At 30.9% G+C, this 25,705-nt stretch overlaps 2 protein-coding genes across 2 annotated transcripts; both read right to left on the reverse strand.

Annotated features, from left to right (window-relative positions):
* Positions 1–2,230: 2,230 nt before the first annotated feature.
* Positions 2,231–8,541, reverse strand: LOC109005838 (folate-biopterin transporter 1, chloroplastic-like). Its single transcript, XM_018984899.2, has 9 exons — positions 8,316–8,541; positions 5,629–5,864; positions 5,272–5,336; positions 5,007–5,169; positions 4,073–4,221; positions 3,735–3,986; positions 3,476–3,644; positions 3,263–3,355; positions 2,231–2,704 (listed from the first exon to the last, which is right to left on the reverse strand). Exons 1-9 carry the CDS (start codon positions 8,416–8,418, stop codon positions 2,408–2,410), a joined length of 1,527 nt encoding a protein of 508 aa, XP_018840444.1. The 5' UTR covers positions 8,419–8,541; the 3' UTR covers positions 2,231–2,407.
* Positions 8,542–13,142: 4,601 nt separating this feature from the next.
* LOC109005837 (FCS-Like Zinc finger 8-like) lies at positions 13,143–15,570 on the reverse strand. Its single transcript, XM_018984898.2, has 2 exons — positions 14,038–15,570; positions 13,143–13,580 (listed from the first exon to the last, which is right to left on the reverse strand). Exons 1-2 carry the CDS (start codon positions 14,877–14,879, stop codon positions 13,505–13,507), a joined length of 918 nt encoding a protein of 305 aa, XP_018840443.1. The 5' UTR covers positions 14,880–15,570; the 3' UTR covers positions 13,143–13,504.
* Between the last annotated feature and the right edge of the window lie 10,135 nt (positions 15,571–25,705).

Here is a 25,705-nt window from a genome sequence, read left to right on the forward strand (position 1 = left end):
CAGCTTCAATCATTTGGGACTCAACAACATATTCAGCTCCCAACTATATAAAATCACTAACTTGTCTAAAAAACTTAAGCGTGAAATATTTAATTAAATGAAGTAGAGTATGGAGTCAGGATTCGAACTCAAGATTTTTATTTTAATATCATGTAAAATCACCACTTGTCTCAAAATCTTAAACTAATGAGAAGAGTTAGATTTTATTATTTATTTTATATCTTAATACCAACTCCCCCGATATGAAAAGCTTTTAAGAAGATGTCGTCATTTTTCTTTCTGAATTGCGTATCGAGCTCATTTGGATTCAAAGAGTGTTTTATCTTATCTCGTCTCATCTCATAATTACAACTTTTTTAAATTCTCACACAAAATATAATAAATAATTCAATTTTTTCAAACCCAATTCAACTTTTTCAAATTCTAAAACAATAATAATATTAAAAAATAATATTTTAACAATATTTTATTCAATTTTTAACTTTCATTTAAAACCATCTCATCTCATTTCACAAACCAAATCAAGTCACTTGACAAGGTTGGCTTGAGCCCTACCAGCTGTTGCTCAGGGCATTCTATGCAACATTATATTTAAGGAAATGAATAGAGAATTTGAGACTTAAAAAAAAAAAAAAAATGATGAAAAATATTCTTTCTCATCACCTCAGCATATTACATTATTACCATCTTAATGTAGTACAAAGCTTCATCGTCCAAAAAGAAAAAAAAAAAGAGTGTGAACGGGGTTTGAAATCCGGGAAAACCAACACAATCTTGCATGTGCATCTGCGGTGAGGCTCCAAGAGTTCAAAAGTGGGAAATGTGGGGGTATACCCTATTTTTGGAAATATTGTTGGAAATTGAGAATTTTGGACAGGAACACATGACAATTGACATTACAGAGCTTTGGGTAGCCACTTCCAAGGCCCCCACCATGTGGACTGCACAATCACCTAATCTCATCACATGTCCCTTACGTTGGTCATCTCCTCAGAGAAGGGCTACTACATCCTTCTGTTGCTTCTCAAGTTCCGATGGTAACCAGTTTCAACTTTCTCTTGTTTTTATGTTACTGCTAGTAAGAGTGCCCCCTTCTCGCAGGATTTCACCCTCCAATCTCGTCAAGTATATATTTTACTTCTATTTAAAAATACAAAACAAAACAATTATTTTCACATTCTAAAATCCTTAAATATCAACCTCAAATTTTAAGATTTCAAATTATATTCTAATCCTAAACCACTTTTAACCACAACCACCAACTACCTTTGGTCGCCTCCCTCGAGGGGGCAACGCCACCCAACTAGTGGTAGCCAAACATCACTTAAAAGTGGTAGCCAACCGCCCCAACGTCGGGTGGTTCTAGCCACTCCAAGAGTGGCCGGCCAACATATTTGGTTCACTAGGCAGCCCAAAGGGTGGTCCAGAGACCTGAAGGGGTGGGCAGCTACCAATCATCACTTAAAAAAAATTATAAATTTGTATTTTTAATTGTGTGGGTGAGTGTATTTCACTTATAATGAAAAAACTGATTGAGCAATTTTATTTGGAGAATGGAAAACCTCACTCCTTATAAAGGCTCATAATATTTATAAAAATTCAAAATACTAATATTTCTTTATTAAAAACTTTATACGTAGTCACTTTTGCGTATTCTTTATGCACTTGACTACTATGATTAGCTAAATCACTTCTTTTTTTTTAATGCAAAATAACTATTTTGGCCAATCACTTCAGTGGACTTTGCAAAAAATACGTAAAAATTAACTATTTTAACTAATCACTTCTATTTGTTTAGTTTGTCAATAGTAAAGAGATTTTATTTCAATAATATTTGGACCCCTCCACTCAGATGTCTTTCTTCACGTTCACAATTTCTGTAACGAGATCAGAAATGCTAATACTAGAACCATGGACGCTGCAGGACCTAGACACAGCTCAAGAAGAAAAAAACAAAAGCTCGAGTCAAGGACATGAACACTGTATGAACTTGAACACCGTTCATGCCCCCTGTTTTTTCTTCCTGTGTATTTTCCTCGTACGTAAATCTTTACTCAAATGCAAAAGACCTTGTGCAAACGAAGCTCAACAAAATTATCAGTTTCTCTGGGGAAAAAAGAAAGGAAATAGCAAACTTACTCTTGAATAGAAAGAACAGCACCCAGCAGAATAAGAAACCTTGATCCTCCCATTCAGCAATGGGATGAAGTTGCTGCAAGAAAAACCCTTCTCAAAGCCACTAGAACAGAACTTAACCTTGAAATTTCATTTCCAACACAAAATAGCGTAACAAAGATCGTGATATCTACAAACGCTCTCTCTCGAGCAACAGTAGATTACAAAGCTTTTTACAGTTTTGCCAAGGGCTCAAAGGAGACTGATGGAGAATAAGGCAGACAATCAAAACTCAGTTAGACTTCATCTCAATATCTTCACTTTCCTCATTGGCATCATCATTATCCCGTGGAAGGAGGCCAAGAAGTGGCAGAGGCAACAAAGAGCTCAGATTACAAAGGATTATCAAAGAAGCCAAGTTATCAAATCTATCTTTAGTAACACCAAAGAGCTGGGTCAGACCAGCACCTATCAGCCCCCCAAGAACGCTTCCTCCATTTGATATGGACATGAGTGTTGCAAAAAGTGTGGCTTCCATTCCCTCTGGACATAATCTTGCTGCCAGCACAAGAACAGGCATGAAAGAAGCCTGCAAGAAAATTAGTAATTAATTTCATAACAGAATTGGTAGCAGGATAAACTCCCTGCAAAAAAAAAAAAAAAAGCAATAAAATAGTTAAAGAGCACATATCAGGAAATCCAAGTAGTCATTCTTAGATCAATCAAAACAAAAATAAATGGTATCTTGTTAATAGTATCTAGATAAGATGAACTATCTTGAAAAAATGACCACGGGCTTGACAGTCTATTTGAAGAGAATGAGGTCCTCAAAATGGTAAAAAGTATAATTAGTCATAGAACACTGAGCCCAGATGATTTTACTATGGCTTTCTTTAAACCTACAAATGCATGGAATGTTTCTTCAATAGAACTAAAACAGCTTCTTAGTAAGCAGTCAATGGAATGCGATCAAAGCAATTCTCCAACCATTATGCACAGTACCACTATGCTCTGGAGACAGTGGCATCCATGCAATAGGAACTGAAACCCAAATAATCATATTAACCACATCAGTGTCACAGCAAAAGTCAAGAAACAACTCCTAATGAATGTGCAGAGAAGTAAGAAGGTAAGGTTAAATGTACACCTGAGCAAGAACTGTTAAAATCAGAGAATCCCCTATTGCAAACCACTCATCACTTATACCAAACTTCCGATTGAATCCCGTTACAAGGAAAACCTGATGAACAACCAGAAATAGGAGATAAGAATGACCATCAGGCAGCAAGCACTCTCAATCCAGATTCACACCAGACTTATATCATTATAAATAGCCTTAAAAGGGAGTCAATGTTAAAACCTGAGTCATTCCAAGAGTTGATCCGATAACTGTTGTTACAAGAAAAATCTTCCGCAACTGAACATTCTTCAGAAATCCATTATACAGTCCAACACCAAGCAGTGATGCCACTGAAGTAACAAGCTTGACACGCCCCAAAAATTCTGGGGTGAAGCCGAGTTTATTTGTGCTGTGACAAATGTTGCATAATTAAGGAAGACGCTAATAATTAATTTAAAAAGTTAGAAGCGCCCATGAAAAGCATTCACATTGGACATACGTGAAGTAAAACATAGCAGAGTCTGAGTGTGGTGTTGCCTGCCAGAGAAATATAAATAATGTAGGAAGAAGAACATTGGGCTGCTTGACAGCATCCCACAATTGAGTAATGTTCTGTTTTGAACTTTCAAGAAAATCAAGGCTGGTAGAAGAAAGATGTTGCCCTCTTGCTAGATGAACAGGCTGTTCTTTTACAAGGACAGCAACTGCAGAAGTAATCAGTGGTAGCAAAGCAGTGATACCAAAAACATACCTGAAACGTGACAATTGTAACCAAAATGACTATTTCAAATGATTATCAGTGGGAGGGCATTACATCCATACAAAAACCTTAGGTACCTTACACCATAAGCATCCACCAGGGAGCCACTAAAGTAGGAGCTCACAATTCCACCAATAGCTGAGGATCCCCAACACAAAGACTGGAGAGACCCAGACATGCTTTGTGACTCACCACGAGCCCTTTCTACGACCATGGAATCTACAACCTACAACATACTTCAGTTTTTGACACAATTTGTGAAGTATGCCACAGAAACCAAGAAGACAAAACACCAAAGACGCATTTTTGAAAACAAGCAGACAAAATTTGCTCCCCACCATCAACATAGGCTGTCAAAATCCAACAAAGATGGACCTTGTAAATGGAAGCCACAGAAACCAAGAAGACAACACGCCAAAGATGCATTTTTGAAAACAAGCAAACAAAATTTACTCCCCATCATCAACATAGGCTGTCAAAACCCTCCACAGATGGACCTTGTAAAGGGAAGCCAACTGGATAGTTTTGTCATTAATAGTATTTAGGCATCAAGCCCAGCCATCAATTACATGTAATGTACTCGGATATGTTCTAATAAGTCATCTAGCAACATAACAATTCATGCCTTCTTGGCCATTCAGAGGGTGGGAGGATGGTCGTAGCTCTTAAGGCAGTTACTTCTTCCCATTCTATTAGTTACACATGATGTCACTGATAAAAAAAAAAAAGTTATTACACTTGATCTCAGGACAAGCTCCACCTTTGTTCTACGAGGATATGGGGTTGCCTCATATCAATAGCAACTATAGGTGCTTACTTTGAAAGTGGGGCATGATATATTTGGGCACTCAAGACGCAAAATCATATCTTGTTACAAATTTATATATGGAAAGCCTTGGGTTCTGCCATTGATAGCAAGTGTGTGAAAACACCTGGGTTGCAACACATAGGATATATATAGCTTCTATAATAACCAAGTCATAAGTAATATAATTCACAAGTGATACTTACAACATCAGAGAAGGCTACAGAAAGTGATCCTAGAAGTATGCAGATAGCAGTATCATACTTGCTGTCGACATAGGTGGCCATCAAACTCCATGAGAACGCACCAAGAAGTCCTGATAAAATAAGGTATGATCTTCTTCGGTAACCAAAAAGTGGGACAGAATCACTGCAGTGACCAAAAAAATCTTTGAATGAGGTTCAGAAATGAAAGTATCTATACTTAATCATGGGGAGGAAATTTGGGGGCAGATAGTAAATAGACTCGCACCTAATAAACCCATATAGTGGTTTGATAAGCCATGGTAATGCTGAAAAACCAGATATGACAGCTGTCTAGTCAACAACATATAATTTGTCAGCCTTTCAGATATAACATGAAATCTAACTGATTCGCTTATCATAAAGATGAATCCCTAATCTTTCAAACAAAATTCTGCATAAGCAGAAAGTATATTGATGACATTAGTTGAGATATTGGACCGTTAGAAAAGGGTCCCAACTTCCTCTTCAAAATTATACCATTGAAGGAAGGAACAGGGTCAAGATGCAAATCATCCTTTAAAATACGTATATATCTAACCTAAAACTCATACGACAATCAACAGAACCAGTTAAAATCATATACCTCTGCAGGATCAAGATGCAAATCATCCTTTAAGTAAAAATTGACAGCAAGCCTTGCAAGCCCTAAGACGCCTTGTACAAAATATACCATAGCAACCGCAACAGTATCCGGGGACAGATCCACCCCAAAGCATTTGACAGCATTTATGTGATATTTGCTCTCGCAGGGAGCAGTTTTAGTAGAAGTGGACGCCTCTCCATCCATATCTGTTATCAACATATCCTCTTTTCCTGCATCTGGATCAAACACACAGAAAAAGCATCGATAGACAAAGGTTAGTGATTGTAGGATTAAGGGAATCACATCACAGAACCAAAGTACATTTGTTCAAGAGTTCAAAAGTCACAACGGAGAGCAAGATATATTGGTGGAAGAGAGAGACTGAAGCCAAATTTATGTCCTTAGAACACCTTGGTATGAGTCTCTCGAGATGGAAAGAAATCAAAAGGTGTCACTCCTGCATAGGATTACTTCCTCAAAGCTAGAAAGAAAGCAAAAATTCTAAACAAGGATCCCTCAAACTCAATTGGCATAAGTCTTTAATTCAACAAAAGTTCCATTCCATTCTCCAAGCTAGATTCTTCAAAGCTTGAAGAAAACGAAAAGTGTTTGTCAAAGAGCCCCCCTACCCGAGACAAAATGTAACTTTAACCTGTAAGCAATCTGAAAACTTGAAGATAACCAAGAATTTTAAGTCAAAGACTCCCCTGACACAATTAACTCAAAATTCAAATCAGCACAAATGGCATGCCAATGTTCGAATTAAGTTTCTTGAATATTAAAAGCAGCAGCTAGCCCAAATCGTGAAGTCTCTTGTTCACATACAATAAAACTTTGATCTCATGCACTTCAAAAGAAAAGGAGGAATCCCATTGCCAATCCCATATGGCCTAATATGCCTCCAATATAAAGGGGGGAAATACAAATAAATTTAATAAACCAATGAGCTCTAACTCAAATGAATGCTTATCTAAGTAATAAACCAAAAGAACAAGAGAAAATAAATAATTAATGATAATAATATTTAGCCCCATGATTTTGCCCCTCATTTTGACAGCTCGTGTATTTTATTTTATTTTTTTCTTAATGGTTAAGGAAGTGACTACAAGTGAATTTGTATGTTTTTTTTAAATGTTCAAAGATGTTTAAATATTTGAAATAAAAAGGAAAAATAAAAGTGCAGTTGCACTAGTGGTAACTTTGAGGGGAAAAAAATCATGAGGCTGACTGAGTAGAAGCACCCAATAATTAAAGGCGCCAAATCAAAGAGCCCAAAGTTTAACACCTAGTTCAGGGGCGGACCTACATTGATGATAGCCCCCCCAAAAATTTTTAAGAACTTGTTTTAGTATATGGTTTTTCAAAGATGTCCTAATATAAAGATAATTCCCCCCAACCCCAAAAAAAAAAATATACATTTTCAAAAATCTTACTTAGTACTTAGTTTAGTGTTAGACCAAATCCAACTGGACATCCCGAAAATGCAGCACATCTTCATGAGCCCTTCAAAACAGCAGCTACAACTGGAAATCCCGAAATTACAGCACCCATTCATGAGCCTTCCTGATATGAAACTTCAACTGGATTAACGTGGTACGATTCCTGATTTTACTCCTCTAATTCCTTGATCCTCTTTTGTAAACCCATATTTTCCTGATTCTTTTAGTTTTTCAACAATTTTTCATACTCACACCTATTTTTTGTCATTAATAAAATCTCACATTCTCTTTTTTTTTCACATCTCATAAGAGGTAAGAAAATATCTTGGTCTCTTTTTATAAGCTCTTTGGTAAATCTATGACCTCATTTTTTCTATTTATTTACACTTTATTTTCAAGTCTTCCACTAGCTAATTTATTAATTTGGCATAGTTTTGTTAGTAAGTATATATGTACTACCATCGAATTAACAATTAGGAGTGAAGGCAAAGATAAAACCACATAGATAATTTTTATTGTTTGTTTACTCAATTTTTATCGTTTGTTTCAACAAATCTCACATAACTATTGATATCTTAATTTTTATCGTTCACTTAAGTCCAATGGAGCTCAAGTGAGAGGTTTAGATTGGCGGCTTGAATAATTTAGTTGTCCCTAGATAACTACCTTATATGGTTAATGTTGAATATTGGTGACACACTTTGTTACCTTGGTTACTGTTTACTCCTAGATACGATACACTTTGCTAATCCCCCCCCCCAGCGCACCAAATCCTAGTTCCGCCCCTGCCCAAGTGCAGTGTTATAATTCTGATTTAAGTTTCTAAGCTCACTTTTACCTTAAAGTTAAAACACCAGAATCCTCACAACATATTCGTTCTTATTTCTTTCTAAGCAATTCCATGAAGAAATTTTCTAACTTGAAGGATGACGGCCAGTAATTCAACATTTAAACCATAATCTTATGCAATAGTTAGACACTTGGGCAACCATTGCCATTGCGTAGTCCCAATCAAATCACCAATCAGATTCACTTGCATCATGATCATCATATTGAAACTTAAAATTCCTCTTTTGGATGCCTAGAAATCACGAAAATAAAAGTAAAAACCAAACCATATGATCCCCCACTGCACTCCCAACCTCAATTCGATATTCCAAACTTTCCTTTTCTTTTTCCCGATTTTATTGCTCAACAACCAGACAATTTCCATAACCGTGCCATATATTTAATGTATGGAAAACTTACCATTTCCGTAATCTAAAAGGGGGCCGTTGTCCTCGTCCCGCCAGTGAGACGGCGGCGGAGCCGGAATAGTAAGGGCTACGGACATGTCCCTTTCGGGAAGCATCCGAAGTGGTCTCTGTGGAATCCTTCTGTTAGCCCCGGCGACGAGGGCTATGGGTTGCCGTCGAATCAGAGAGAGGAGGGGAGAAGGAGATGAGGGACAAAATCTTGTTTGGAAGAGGGTAAAATAGGTACTAAAAACGTGTGTTTATCATTTTTTATTTAAATTAAAATAACTAGATGTTTGAGTTTGAGTTTAGACGCACAATTCAATGCAACTATTAATTCTTTTATTTTATTTTATTAATTATTATAAATTTTATAAATTTTTATATAATAAATCATTTAATGTTTTAAAATTTTAATTTAGTTTTTTAAAATTTTAAAATAATAATAATATTAAAAAATAATTTTTTTTAACTTTTATCTTTTATTTAAAATCATTTTATCTTATTTTAAAATTTAAATTAACTTTAAAATATTCCTATAAAATGATGATATTAAAGCATTAGTATTGGATTATTCAAATATCTTTTCATCTTTAAATTTAGTAAATATTATCTATATTTGTTTCATATTAAATTAGTAAAATTATTTCCATTTAAATTATAAGTTACAGTAAATTCATTCTTCTTTTTAAATATGAAAAGAATTATAACAAGTTTAAAAGTATTTTTTGAAATTATTATATTATAGATATGATATTTTTATTCATATGAGATTTTATCATTTTATACACATGAGATTATTATATTATAGATTATTAGATTGTAAAAATAAAAATAAATATGATTTGTTAGAAGTTATTGAAAATTATGAAAATAAAATATTAATTAATTAAAAAAATATAAATAATAAAAAATAATAATATTTTATTATTATAAAAATTATGATGACTAATCTAATATAAATTTTAAATTTTAAATGATTAGTTAAAAAGAAAAAAAATTATATATTAATTAAAATTTAAAAAATAAAATAATCAATTCAATTCTAATGCTTTTACGTTCTTTTAAAAAAAAAGATAAAAAAAGGCTTGGTTTCTCATTATAAGCGAATCTTCTGCATGTATAAGAAAAGAAAAAGAAAAAGGCCGTTATCAAAAAAATAAAAAAAGAACAGAAAAAGGCCTGAGGCAGTCTCAGACTCTGAGGCGCGTGAATGGTGCATGGACACGTATCAGGACTGCAGTACCACTCGATTCTCTCAAGGAGGCCGAATTCCTAGAAGCATTTTAAAGAGGTACTGCAGTCCTGATACGTGTCCATGCACCATTCACGCGCCTCAGAGTCTGAGACTGCCTCAGGCCTTTTTAAAGAAGTCTAGCATATTCTTTACAAAATATATATAAAAAAACTGATTTTTTTTATTTTTTTTAATGGAACGTACGAAATTTACATTTGAAAGGCTTGAATGTTGAATCCTCAGTAGCGAGACCAAGATCATCATGTGTCACACAGGGTCCAGGATTTTCTCAGCCAAGTTGATATGTCCTGGGCATTGGCAGTCGCCTAATTATTATCAAGTCCATAATTTAACTAAAAATTAAAGTTTTGGCTAAAACTAATATCATTGAAAATATTAATCTATATTAGACTATCTATTCCAGAAATATTACGTATTTTAATAATAATTTTTTTATATTCTACAAATACACTCTATATATTAATTAATAATTTAATTTTTACTTAAAATTATTATTTCTCAACTATTTTTTATATCAATCTAATTATCCAACATAATATAGTCTTGTTTACCAAAAATATTTCCTCGAACATCTGGAAATGATATATAGTCTTGTTTACTAATGAAAGTTTTAAAAAGAATTTAATAAATTCTTGTTGATTATTTGTGAATAAAATATAGATTTGATAGATAAATAGTAACTCTCCAACTTTAGAAATTCATTTGGAGTTTTTGTAGCTCAAAGTAAGTTAAAGGTTTTTAGTTAGTCTAATGCACGCCATTTATACAAAACTTAGCAATATTTTGGATTCTATTGATATTTGATTAATCCAATATCTGTGCTCTTGATTTGCTTCCATAGAAGTCCGGAGTATGAGTATTTTAGAAAGAGATGATCTAAGGTTTGTACTGAAATTTTTTGGAAGAGAGTTAGTAGACAAGACTAAGGCTGTGTTTGGATGACCAAGTATCATCAACACTTTCCAAGTATTATCGTACTTTTGAAAATACTTCACATACCAAACAACTTAAAATACTCTCAATGGGACCCACAAACTCACTTCAATCTCTACTCATAACTATTCATAAACATTCTATAATACTTATCACTATTATATATAAATAAAAAATAAAATCACTATAATATATAAATAAAAAATAAAATCACTATAATATATAAATAAAAAATAAAATCACTATAATATTTATCACTATTAAATATAAATAAAAAAATCATTATAATATATAAATAATAAAAAATCACTATACTATATAAATAAAAAATATTTATCACTATTATATATAAATAAAAAATAAAATCTCTATAATATATAAATAAAAAATAAAATCACTATAATATATAAATAAAAAATAAAATCACTATAATATATAAATAAAAAAAATCATTATAATATATAAATAATAAAAAATCACTATAATATATAAATAAAAAATCATTATAATATATAAATAATAAAAAATTACTATAATATATAAATAAAAAATAAAATCACTATAATATATAAATAAAAATATTTATCACTATTATATATAAATAAAAAATAAAATCACTATAATATTTATCACTATTAAATATAAATAATAAAATCATTATAATATATAAATAATAAAAAATCACTATAATATATAAATAAAAAATAAAATCGCTATAATATATAAATAAAAAATAAAATCACTATAATATATAAATTAAAAATAAAATCACTATAATATATAAATAAAAAATAAAATCACTATAATATATAAATAAAAAATAAAATCACTATAATATATAAATAAAAAATATTTATCACTATTATATATAAATAAAAAATAAAATCACTATAATATTTATCACTATTAAATATAAATAATAAAATCATTATAATATATAAATAATAAAAAATCACTATAATATATAAATAAAAAATATTTATCACTATTATATATAAATAAAAAATAAAATCGCTATAATATATAAATAAAAAATAAAATCACTATAATATATAAATAAAAAATAAAATCACTATAATATATAAATAAAAAATAAAATCTCTATAATATATAAATAAAAAATAAAATCACTATAATATATAAATAAAAAATAATCACTATATATATAAAAAAAATAAAATCACTATAATATTTATCACTATTAAATATAAAAAAAATCATTATAATATATAAATAATAAAAAATCACTATAATATATAAATAAAGAATATTTATCACTATTATATATAAATAAAAAATAAAATCGCTATAATATATAAATAAAAAATAAAATCACTATAATATATAAATAAAAAATAAAATCACTATAATATTTATCACTATTAAATATAAATAAAAAATAAAATCATAATAATATATAAATAAAAAATAAAATCACTATTATATATAAATAAAAAATAAAATCACTATTATATATAAATAAAAAATAAAATCACTATTATATATAAATAAAAAATAAACTACTATAATATTTATCACTATTATATATAAATTAAAAATAAAATCACTATAATATATAAATAAAAAATAACATTACTATAATATTTATAACTATTATATATATAAAAATAATATCATTATAATATTTATCACAATTATATATAAATTAAAAATAAAATCATTATACTATTTATCATTATTATATATAAAAGTAAAATAAAATCACTACAATATTTATTAATATTAAAAAATAACTATAATAAAATCATTATAATATTTATTACTAAAAATAAAATCACTATAATATTTATGGGACCCACACATTTTTCAACTATCTACTCAAAAGTCAACAACTCAACATACTTCACACATCCAAACAACTCAAAATACTCTCAATGGGACTCACAAACTCACTACAATCTCTACTCATAACTATTCACAAACATTCTCAACACTTCTCAACACCCAAACGTACCCTAAGGCTGCGTTTGGATATTGAACTGAATTGAATTGAGTTAAGATGATAAAATATTATTAGAATATTATTTTTTAATATTATTATTATTATTTTGATATTTGAAAAAATTGAATTGTTTATTATATTTTGTTTTGAAATTTGAAAAAATTGTAATAATGAGTTGAGATGAGTTGAAATAGATTTAAAATCTAAACTAACTATAAGGCCTCGTTTAGTTACACAGATGAAATGAAATTTCAAACGGTCATGGAGTTGTAATTTTTGAAGGATTTTTCAATCTGCTTTATTGAACAGAGACTGAAGAGTTGTTGAAGTGGTTATTGTTCCATGCATGAATTGTTGGGAAAGGATTTTTGGGTCCTAACTCCGAAGGAATAAAGTCATTTTTCCATAGTTGCAACTGAAATTACAACTGTTAATCCTCTCTAACATGTAGAAAGTTCTTACTCCATTTTCTAGATTGTACGAGTACTGTCCCTCTGAAACAAAAAGATGGGTTTGGAGGAATATGAAGAGGTAGGGAGAAAGTCAGTTGGAGACCTGTGAAGGGCTTAACGTTAGAAGTGTGTGGAGTTACCCAGAGGGTTGCATTGATTCTATGTTCTTAGTTATTAGGTGATTGAATTAGGATCAACAAAAGTAATATTGTGATCTTTAGGCATACATAATCATCATCACAAACCATGAAAAGATTAAAAAAAATTTGTGTACAAACCCAACAGCATCACCTATTTATCAAAATTCAACAAAATCAACTCTACAATATCTAAATCCTTTTCAGTCTTCCTTACAAGAAGAGTATCAAGAAGTTATTGCAAACAAGAGAAAAATACGAGAGGAAACACCAAAACAGTTTCAATTTCCAGGAAACTCAAGAACTGTCCTTGCCTTTGTTATGGAGAACTGATCATACAACGACTACCCTCATGGAAGTTGGGGCATTTTCTTTTATGATTCTTTGGAAGTTGGAACAAACAAGAATGGAGATTCAGGTGGCTACCCAGGAACAAGCCCCATGATCATCATCAGGTTCCTATTTATCCATTCCCTCCTCCTCCAGAAGCATCTGTTGTTGCCGGCATTCGCTGCTGCAGAAAGATTTCTCACCCCTGAAAGAGAATAGATCAATTAGATTCGTAGTTCTACACTAGGTTTGATCTGATGACCGAAGCCCACCAAACATGCTTGTGTGTATATATATCAGAAACAAGATTAGTCCAATGAAACATGCAAGCTAGGTCGATTACCCTGGTGTCAACCATCTAGGACAGAACAGAAACTCGAAACAACATACAAAACAAATCTACGATACACAATTGTAAATGTTCAAATCAAGGTCAGTCCTACAATATAATTTATACCCCCTCTAGCATGTCAAAATATGAATCTTAAATATATTTTCTAATCATATGTGTACATTTTTTATAGCATGCGGCATAATTGAAGCTTACACAAGAAAGAAACCGCCATGCGAGCATTGATCCAAAACTTTCAAAATTGCATATCCATTAATCCAAGATTATCTAAACAGCTAATTTTCTCACAAATAAAGGAAATCAGACCAACCTGTACATGTAAATGTCCTTTCCATGATCAAGATTCTTCTTGCATGAATAACAGAAGCTGAGAAAATTTTCAGGGGGATAGCTGGACGACTGGTTAGTTAAAAACCCGTTTTCTCTTTTGGAAGAGAACCCAACCTCCGTAAAGGAGCTCTCAACAATGCAGTCCTCAAAAATATGAGTGGTTCTGGGGTTAGGCCCATGGGATATCACACAAGTATAGTCCTCTGAGAGCTCCATTTCACTTGCAGAAAGGCACCCTGTGATAGCCCGGGAAGAACTTGGAGTCTCAAGACCCGAATACCCAGTGCCGAATGCCGATTTCTTCGCCGGTGACTGAGAAAAGCCGGAAGAAAAATAACTCAGTTGACAATTCCTCGTTTTGATGCCGAAATCGGCCGGAGATTTGGGCGATTCAGCCGGCGAAAGAACCGAATTTGGTGGATGAGGAATCTGAATCTTAAGCTGGGAACCAAAGAGGACCGTTCGGCTTTCAAGTTTGGATGGTTTGGTATCAGACTTTTCTTCATTCAGAGCATCCACAATGGCTAGGCCAATGCCTTTGGAATCCAAATTGTCCCAGAGGCGTTTTGTTTCAATTTCTGGGTTTCTGGGGGTGCTTGTTTCGGACCAAAGGGGGTTTCTGAGACCAGAGAATGGCTTGTTATCGAGTATGGAAGTTGGGCTCATCACAGCCTCGGTTTCAGATAACCATTTTGGAGTGAACAAGCTTGGAGAAATGAGGAGAGATGAAGCGGGTTTTCTGTATTTGTCTGTAGGGGATGGAATAGAGTATGCCATTAGAGCCTGCTTGCTGCTTGTTGCTCTTGACCTCTTCCTCAGCATACCTCAGAATCTTATAGTACAACTGCAAACATTGGAAAGATGACCCAAATCTAAAAATTTCCTCCTCTAAATTTAGGTAGAGAGAGACATGCACGTTGGGACACCCTGAAGAAAGTGGTGATACTTGTATAAAAAATCAGAGATAATAGGATAATAGAATGGTAGTACAGTCAAATCCACCATTCTGAGAAAACCCAGAAACCAGAACTACCAAAAGAGGCTCCATGAAACCTGCCCTTGCTAAACCTCCGTGACCTCCATTTTCTGAAGAGTCAGAAACCCAATAATGAAAACTAAGAAACGGACTTTTTCCCCGAAGTTATCGCTATCCCCTTCTCTCTGTTTTGTTCAGCAAGAATCGCTCAGGCTCACAATGGACATGCAAAGAGACCCTCACCAGTCATGATCAGAAGGACCAGACGGGCATTCACCAGACAGCAATAACAAAGAAGGTTTTGTATTTTTGTTCCCTTTATTGGCTAGCTTTTATTTTCTACTTTCTTTTTAACCTTTTGTATTTATGCACCCCTGCTGCTATTGCAGCTGAAACGGCTTCTATGATGTTCTATCACCGAAAAGATTTTACTATTTTAGAGCCCCTTAGAAGCAGACAAGAACAAGACCCACGGATAATGAACCGAATATGCACAGATTATGTTATAAACCAGGCCTAAAAAATCCAGAATAAAAGAAAAAGACTGAAGCGTAAGAGTGATCACCGCCTATGAAGTTGCAGAGAGGGACAGACATAACACACGCGCAGACACAGAGAGTTTGTGTGAGTGCGTGTATGCTTTGGCGAGGGTGTGATTTGGTTGCTTAAAGACATACATTTCTTTCACAACTTTTTAGAATCAATAATGATAATTATGTTATTTTATCAAAAATAAATTTTAATTTAATAAAAAATTAATATTATTCATTATTTAAATTCTCTCATTCTATAATATAACATTAAATAATAAATTTATTCTTAATAAAATTATCCTCTATTTTATTCGAAATTATAAAAAAACATTTAAGATACCTGTAAATTCGTGTGCGTGGAAATAAGTAGTAAAACTGTAAAACCACCCAATCTAGTTTACACTTTACAGATGATACTTGATCTCTCTCATTGTTGGATGCCAATAATTGCTTACCACTGCTCCCCCATCTCTCTCTGCCTCTGCCTCTGTGGGTGAGTGGGATTTCTATTTTCGGTTGTGTGAGTGGGAATTATTTTCTCGATATGCTCTATCCATCTCTCGGCATCACAGAAACCAGAGAATATAAAATGAAGGAGTACGCCTCAAGACTGACGAGTGATCTGAGAGTAGCGTACAGAGCCGCTGTCTTTTACCAAATCTTACGGTGGGTTACCATTCTGTGTGCCTCTTGATCGGCTCTCGGCCTCTGACAGTTTGGTTTCCTAATTATTTTCTTTTTAATCAAAAAATTTTATAAAAATAAAAATCATATGATTTATTTTATAATAAAAATAATTTTAAAATTTAATATACTACATCAAATATTCTTTTGAATTTTTTTTAATCATTATAACAGTTTATGTATTGGTATAATTTGTGAATTTTAAAAGGATTTGTGTATATTATTATAAAAATAATTTATTAAATTCTAGAACGTTCAAGTATCCGAATCCTTGAAAAAAAAAAAAAAACTAAGCCAAGCCGTACGTGGCTCGTGAGTACTGAGTAGTGAAGAACAAGCCGGTTAGGGATCTGCGTGGCATTGGAGTTTGGGCCCACATTTTTCATTACCAAAATTGGAGTGCGGAGCTGTACCGTCGTCATCAAAGGCCCCGAACCGGGCTCCTCGGCTACGTAAACCCTCCTAACCCGACGTAGCCGAGGCACCAGGAGTAAATAACCCGACTCTCTATCCCTGATCCGACCCGGAAGATACCAGTAAAGAAGGGCAGGACTAGGTCCCCACAGTACTCGCTGTGTCGTCACCTCATCATTTGCTTTGCTATCAACACGTGGGAATTCGGAAGAAGAAAGGAGTAGGAGTGAAAATTGACCGTTTCCGTTCGGTGTTGGGACCGGAATCGTGCCGACAACTTATATACATGTATAAAATGGGTTTAAATCGGCCGGTAAAAGTAGAGAAAACCGGTGATGTTAATTTTGGCATTATCACAATCGGTCGTTGGCATTCCTTCAACGTCGCAATGAGATGGAAAGTCAACTGTTTCGACATCGCGAATGCTTCAAAGCTTAGAGATGGTTCGGTGTGAAGAGAGAGAGATATGCGTGACAGATGGTGAAGAGAGAGATGCGCTGCTGTGGAGAGAGGAGAGAGAGTGAGAATCAAAAGAAGGAAATAATATACCAAACGACGTCATTTTATTCTAAATTTTTTTTTTAAATGATTAGTATAAAACGATGTTATTTTATTTTACATAAAATATATATAAATATATATATATAATCAATCGATTCGACAATTTGAACCAGATTCAAATTAGAATCGAACCGATCGATATTGATTTTAACTTATTTTTACTGCCAACAAACCGGTTCTCTATCACTTTTGACCTATTTTGTACTTCAAAGGCCAGTCCATGTCGATCCATTTGATCGATTTTTGTACATCCTAGAAATGAGTGTCAACAATGATGTAATGATGGCAGCTAAGCCATTCTAGACCCGACCCGATTAGTCTGAGCAGTTGGGACTGTAACCCACCCGTCTGTTCCATTGTTTTGTCCAGACTTCAGAAGAAACTAAAATTCTGACGCACGTAACTGAATGGAAATTCATCATTCTCGCAAACACGCACAAACAAAAAGCATCGGATCCAAATATATTTCAAATACTTAATTTTATGTCCAAAAAAAGGGTTAATTTTATTGTTTTTTTGTTGTATATATATGACACATTGACAGCCATATTTCCCGAAATATCACTTCAAATAGTTTATATATAGCAGCGGAATCAGGAATTTGCTTTAGAGGCCAAGTAAAGTTAAGATTATAATAAAGTATTTTTTATTTTATTTTTATATAATTCATGAATTGATAGTTTTTAATTTAGACATAATTCATAAACTTAAATTTAAAATTAAATTGAAACACATAAAATAAAATTAGATATATATAAATTCAATTACACATGAAACATGAATTTAAAGTTAATCTTTAAGCATAAAATAAATAACCATTCAATAGACATAAATATTATATATAAACCAAATCAAGTAGTAATCAATCTATTTCAAAAAGAAAAATAAAAACTCTAAAAAAAAATACATGTGCATTAATACATGAAATAAGTGAAAAAGTGAAAAATAAAAAAAAACTTCAACAACACTGAATCAATAGATTAAATATAATTATATATATGAAAGAATAAGAAAATTGAAAAAAGAGAGAAGTCAAACCGTGTATGCAGTGGCGGAACTATCACTATGTATGTAGGCAGCTAGGCTATTATAATGTTACTGTTATTGTAGCTTGTAGAAGACATGCAGTCTGCACCAAAAATTAATTGCGCCCATAATCAAAAGCTCCAATTTTTGGCCTCTTGGCAAATGGTAAGGGCAAAATAATTTTTTTTTTAGTAATAGAAAGTTAAAAATTGCATAATTGTAGGCGGCAACGAGTAGAAGAGAAGATAACCATCCGACTTCCTTTTCTTTTTTATTGATAGTAAAAGCGTGTCATCATGTTATTAAATTATTTTATTTTATGTGAGATGTATTTTATTTATTTTATTTTTAAATCAGATTAATTTTTTAAAAATTAGACTTATAAGTAATTAATGTATAAGATCAAAATAATTTTGTAGAGAGGGGCCAAGATAATTTTTTAGATAGAGGGTCAATATAAGATGAGATTAATATCATCCAATTAAATCATAAAAAATTAATATATTTTTTTTTTTTTCAAACTTTTGGGGGGCATTCATAGTTTCGCCACTATATATAGATATTAGATATCGAAAAATCTTTCTTATCAGTTATTATTCACCATCTTACATCTCACATTTTATAAAAAATATTCTTATATTTTAAAAAAATATCTCGACACTTTATGAAAAAATTATAGATATGAAATGTGAGAATAAATAGTGACGGTTGTATAGTAAATCTCATAGATAGCAAATAGAACTGTTTCACGGGACCCATGACATGCACGATATATGCTAGAAAAACCCACGATTTATCACAACTATTCAGCAGCAAACGTCATTTTAGGACCAAGTATTTTATATGCTTGTTTAAGAAAAATATAAATGCACGTAATTTTTTACAAAATTTTACCCAGTAATATTTTAAAATGGTGAATATTTTTACAAAATACTTTATAAAATTAACATAATTTAACAAAAATATTCTTATTTTATAATATATATTGTGGATGAACAATTCTAGATATAATCTCTATTTGAGAACTATAATGCAAGTCTATACAATTTTATCTTTAAATTTTTTTAAAATTACAAATATATCATTATTAAAATGATACTTTTTCTCGTTTAATAAAAGACATGCACATGCAATCACTGCAAATAGAATTTTTCATTATGGAATGTATTGTGTACGAGTATTGTTACTCAAAACAAATGCCCCCACCAGCCAGAAAATATATAAAAATGCATCAAATAAGGAGAGCAATACATGATGAGTTAGCTAATCAACTTGCAACAGTTATCCTAATGTAATTGGAGTAACATCCCATGATGGGCATATTCTTATATTGATATATTGTGCATCATGATATCTTGGTCCTCTAGTCTGTTAGTGGCTTAATTTGGTCCACGAATAATCACTGATTTAATTTAAACTTGAGCAAACCCAAGAAAATTATCGTGATTTTTGTCATGTCAGCATGCATCCAGCTCATTAAGTAATGTGCTATGTCGACATTGAAAACATGTCACTTGGTTAGAAAATTCTACTTCTTTCAAAGGATTGGACCAATATATATATATACTCATGTAATCGTTTGAAAAAACGAAGACAATGACCTAATTATAATAACTAGAGAGATTGAAAGTGCAGCATTAATATTCGATTATTCAATATTAATCTATGATATGTTTTGCAATAAAGACAAACAAATTATGATATCCCTTTTAATAATGTATAATTAATTAATTAATTAATCTATATGGGTTCTAATTACGAAGGTGGCGTGAAAGGGATATATATATCTGCAGGAATATTCTTAATAAAAACAAATTAAATATGCAGCTTAATTCAAACATTAATGACAGTAAAATGAGGACATGTACAGTTCATATTAGGGATATGATATTTCACCTGACCAACATATCTATCAGTTAAAAAGCAACACGATATATGATGCGCCTTGTAAGAAAGACAATAATGCTATATTTATTATATTTATGAGTACGAGTGTTCATCCGGGTTTTGATCCGGGAATTCAAACCGAATTAACTCGGGTTAAATTTGAGTTGTAACCCGAATTGAAACTAGTTTTTAACTCGAAACTTGGGTTTTGACTTTTGGATTTAGTTTTTAATTGAAGTTTACATGTTATGAATATTTTTTCATGAAAAAAATATTGATACAACATTTAAATTTTATTTATTTAATTTTTTAAATCAAAACATACTTATTCTTTGACCACCAATAAAAAGTCATGTGGAGAATAGAGAGTAAAAAAAAAAAAACTATAAAAGGAATGATTTATTGGGCATAATATATATTTTCCTTTTGAGTTTCTGTCTATTTATAAGTTGTTAGAAATGAGTTTGAAAAAAATCTGGCTATCGAGTTGTAAATCCAAGTTTTAGGTTTAAAACTCAATATTCGTATTGAGTGTATACGGATTTTTCTATGCAAGTACCGACTCCGATTTATTCCGGGTCGAAACCTGTAACTGAGGGCCGGGAAAAACTCAGACCCGATTGAACAAGCCTATTCATGAATAGTTAACCGTGATTTCTTTAATAAGCGATCTTTATATCAGAGAAACGAATTTATTTTTATAATTTAAGATATATATATATATATATATATATAAGAAGTGTTACATCTATTCGCATACAGACAGATGTGACATCAATTTAAGCTAATTAATACTAGGCTATAACTATAATTTAAGACTATATATATCTGAAGTCATGTAAACCTATATATATTATAAAATATATATTTGGGTGGGATATCCATTATTTCCTTTTATGGAGTGTCTTTGTATAACTTCGTTGTGATGGTGTTGTGGTGTCTCTTCCATGCCTTAAGAAGATAATTGGGGAGTGGGAGAGAGGAGTTATGTAGGTCCACATGACCAATAGTATTCATTGTGAATTGTCATAATTCAAAGGTAGGCCAGCCAGCCAGCCAGCCTGGCCTAGGATTTGCACTGATTTGATTGGTCATTTGCTTGCATCCACGTCAGCATTGATTAAGACAATTTTGACGATAATAGGATAATTAGGACCCATGGCATGCATGCAGCACGATCGAAAGAATTGATAAGACTAGTAGATTGAGTAGACACCATGCACTAATGAACATGATCAAGTCATGTCTTCAGCATCCTGAATGAATAATGATGGCCTTCCTGCTTGTTGACGGCCACTTTACAATTTGATAATAAAAATAGTTTAAAAAATAATAAAAAACTGATATTTTAATATATTTTATAATTTTATGAAATAATTTTTTTGTCTTAGGAGACGTTTGGATTCGAAGATGACTTAAAATGATTTGAGATGAACTGAGATGAGATGAGCTGAGATAGATTGTGAATAGTAATGAGATGAGTTGTGAATAGTAGTGAGATTTGTGAGTTAAAGTTACTGAATAGTAATGAATAGTAGTGAGATGAGTTTAGATGAGTTGAGATGAGCTGAGATAACTTGCGAATCCAAACGAGTCCTTAGTTATAAAGTGATTGTTAACCAATTGGAAGGATATAATTATCTATAATAAAAATAATTTTATAATTTAATATATAATGTAGAAAGATCTAAACTGTTATTGATTATGTCAATTTGTATAAATTTATAAATTTATTTTTATAGTCCAGACATTTTTCAAATTTATATATAAGATAAAAGATGGTGCTATTCTCACTACTAGGAGGAGTTCTTGTTGGGGCTACCGTTAATTAAGTTTTATATATATTTTTAATATTTTTAATAGTTTTTTTAAAAAAAATCAGAATATTATTAAAAATACTTATTTAATTATTAAATAACAAATAAAAATAAAAATTCCAACAGTAACTTCCAGCGGAAAGATTGAGCGAGAAGATTGGCATTTTCCTAAGATAAATAAGTTTGCATGCAGGATAAAAGTCATCATGTCTGGATACTTGAATTAATTAATTGAAGTTTGAGGGAAAAGCTTGCTAATGCGAAGATGCAAACAAATGCTCTCATCATATGAATCATGCAAACTCAATCAGCAGTGCTTATATATCCTTCTATGTAGGTATTAAATTGATTTTTTTTTTCTAGAGAAATTATATCAATTTTAGAGTACGCAAATCCAATACATTTAAAAAAAAAAAAAGTAGATAAATCTTTTATCCATATGAAAAAATTATTTTTTAATAATATACATTCTTTTTCTTAAAAAAAATATGCAAAATATGCACATCATAAAACTACCTAGCATTACTATTTATTACTCTTCTGTTTATGTATTATCAGTCGGTTTCAAATTATTTTAGGAGAGATTTGAATAGTAAGTTGTAATGAGATGAGATGAAAATTGAATAAAATATTATTTTTTATTTCAAAATTTAAAATAATTAATTTTTTTTATTATATTTTATATAAAAATTTAATAAAATTATAATAATAAAATAAAATAAAATAAATTGAGAGCATCTCAATCCAAATAATAATACCTTGGTGCCGCGGAGACAGGCTTTCACCAAAAATCAAAAGCTTCAGCAGGAGTTGGTGGCCGTCGCAACCACATTCAAAACCGAAGGGAGGTAGGCCCATTAAAGTAGGAGGGGAGGTAGGTAGGACCACTGTGTTCAATTTCGTATCATATTGACCAGTATGACTGTTGGGTCGGTATAGATACTATATATGTTTCGTACTGATCAAATACTGGCCGTACCGGCCTCAATTTCGACTTGTACTGGCTTACATTTCGGCCGATACCAACCGATATTTCGGCCTTCAAATTTTTTTTTTTTTAACTATAATCATATTTTTTGACCTTCAATTCATACTAAACTATTTGTAATATATATATATATATGTATTTATATATCAACTATTCCGAAACAGTACTGATATCGAAATTCGTTCTAGTGATTTAACCGATACGACTTCCGGTACAATATTCAAAACATTGAATATGACCCTTTTGATGTCTTGTTCATAGAGTTCAACTGCTAACAATCCCACCATATCATTAATTGGTACCATCTCCTCTCCAATATTTTATCTTCTCTGGAGAAGTTCGAATCTTGTATAATAAAAATGTTATTTTTATTTATAATTTTTATTTACATAAAAAAATGTGATATAATTTATTGATATATTAAAAATTATAAAATTTAAAAATTTTGATAAAATAAATTTTGTATATAAAATTATAAGTATATGTACTTTTAGGGTGTAATCAAATCTCGGTACTCTGATAAATATCTCTTTTTTGTTTTTATTTGAATTTGAAAATATTACAAAATAGAGAAATAGACATAAAAAATATATATTATAATGTTTATTATTTGAAAATTCTATTTAGAAATGAGTTATTCTACTTACCAATCCTACATCATATATTTGTTGAGAGAAAAAAAAAAGATATAAAATAAAAATAAGTATGTGGCGTAGAACTGTTGAATATAATTAGTATGGATAATGCATTAATAAAGTGCTTATATGATATAATTTGATTTAATAGAAAAAATCTAAATTTTAAATCTTATAAATCAAATCTCTGGATTTAAATGATGTTGATAATGATGTAGATAATTTACTATACAAATTAATTTGAGAATATAACAACGCTTATTATTGATTTAATACTGCAAAAAATATTTATACCAACTTCAATGAAAACGTAGAGGAGAGGTTCATGAAAACGTAGTCCACTATTCCGTATAAGACACATTATAAGGTCCCGTATAGATTGAGAAAATGTTTTATCTCTCTCACTTTATCATTATAATTTTTTTAAATTTTACATAAAATATAATAAATAATTTAATTTTTTCAAATCATAAAACAATAATAATATTAAAAAATAATATTTTAATAATATTTTTTTAAACTTTTATCTTTCATCTAAAACTATTTTATATCATTTCTAAATCCAAACTAGCCATAAGGCTCTCACGCACCGGAGTAATCAAGTCTTAGATATTATCTCAAAAACTCTATACGCAATCATTTTTGAACATTTTTTGCGCACTCCACTAATGTAATTGATTACATCACTTTTTTTAATATAAAATAGAGAAATAATATTTACAGTCATAGAGTGCGTAAGCGTCCTGCTCTCATTTTGAAAAAAGTAAGTATCAGATCTACATGAAAAAACTAATTTTTTAATGGTGAATCTTAGGGGTGTAAAATCAAACTGGAAAACCGTTCCGAACCGGACCGATTTTACCGGTTTTGAACCGGTCTGGTCCGGAACCGGTTTTTAAAATGTAAAAACCGGCCGATTTCGGTCCGGTTCCGGTTTCGGGATTTTTTGGCCCGGACCAGATCGGTTGATTAAAAAAAATTAAATATTAATATTTTTATATATAAGTTTTATATATATTAAATATTAATATATATAAGTTTTATATATAATGTATAATTATAAATTTTTATGTGAAATTTTATATATAATATATATATTCATATATGAAATAATTTCTTATTATAATTTATAAATTATTACATAAAATGTTAATACTAAATCACTAAAAGTTTATAACTAATACTAATATATAACTTATAAATATACCAATAGTCTAATATTAATACTATTATATAGTCTAATATATTAATAAAAGTATAAAACAGTTTTTTTTAAATCTAAAATTTTTTTTATAAACAAATTTTTAATGACAAATTGTGAAACTTACATTTTAAAAAAACTGGAAAATCGGTAAAACCGAAAGTATCGATTTAGGAGGGTAACCGATGCGTAATCGGTTTTGAAAAATACAAAACCGGTACATACCGATTAAGTCCTAGATTTTATCCAAAACCGGACCGGTTACACCCCTAGTGAATCTCACTCATGTTCAGAATGAGTGTATGGCGTTTGTACAACACATGACTGTATATAACATTACTCAAAATAATTGTTTTGGCCAATCATATCAGTGAAGTGCGTAAGGAATATGTAAAAGCAATGGCATATTCAACAATTGTGCCGAGGGAGGCCAATTTTTCTACTGTGTGACACATTTATGTAAATAGTAATATTAAATACAGTCTTAAGGTGTGTAAGCTCTACGCACTCCATTTGAAAAATAAAAGTGGGGTCCACCATTAATAAATGATTTTTTTCATGCGGATCTTATATTTACTTATTTTTTTCAAAGGGACTGGGCAGGACTTGCACGTGATCTTAGGACTGCAAACATAATTTCTCTTTTGTAAATTAAAAAAAGATTGAAAAATCATAAAAACATAACTACAAACTATTTTTCATATAAATCATTGACCTTAAATAATTTTTCTTATTTTCACTTTGTATTCCCTATTAAGAAATCTAATATTGCACAAAAAAAATTTTGGAATCCATATTAATAAGTTTATTATTTCTCTTAAACTTAATTTTAATTTTGGAGAAGCCACATCCTTGAAAATAGATAATATATAGAAATTAAACAAAATTTTGGGACTATAAAAAAAATTGGAGAGAGATATTTTCAC

The sequence above is a fragment of the Juglans regia genome, chromosome 12 (genome assembly GCF_001411555.2).
Source record: "Juglans regia cultivar Chandler chromosome 12, Walnut 2.0, whole genome shotgun sequence".
Classification (NCBI taxonomy): domain Eukaryota; kingdom Viridiplantae; phylum Streptophyta; class Magnoliopsida; order Fagales; family Juglandaceae; genus Juglans; species Juglans regia.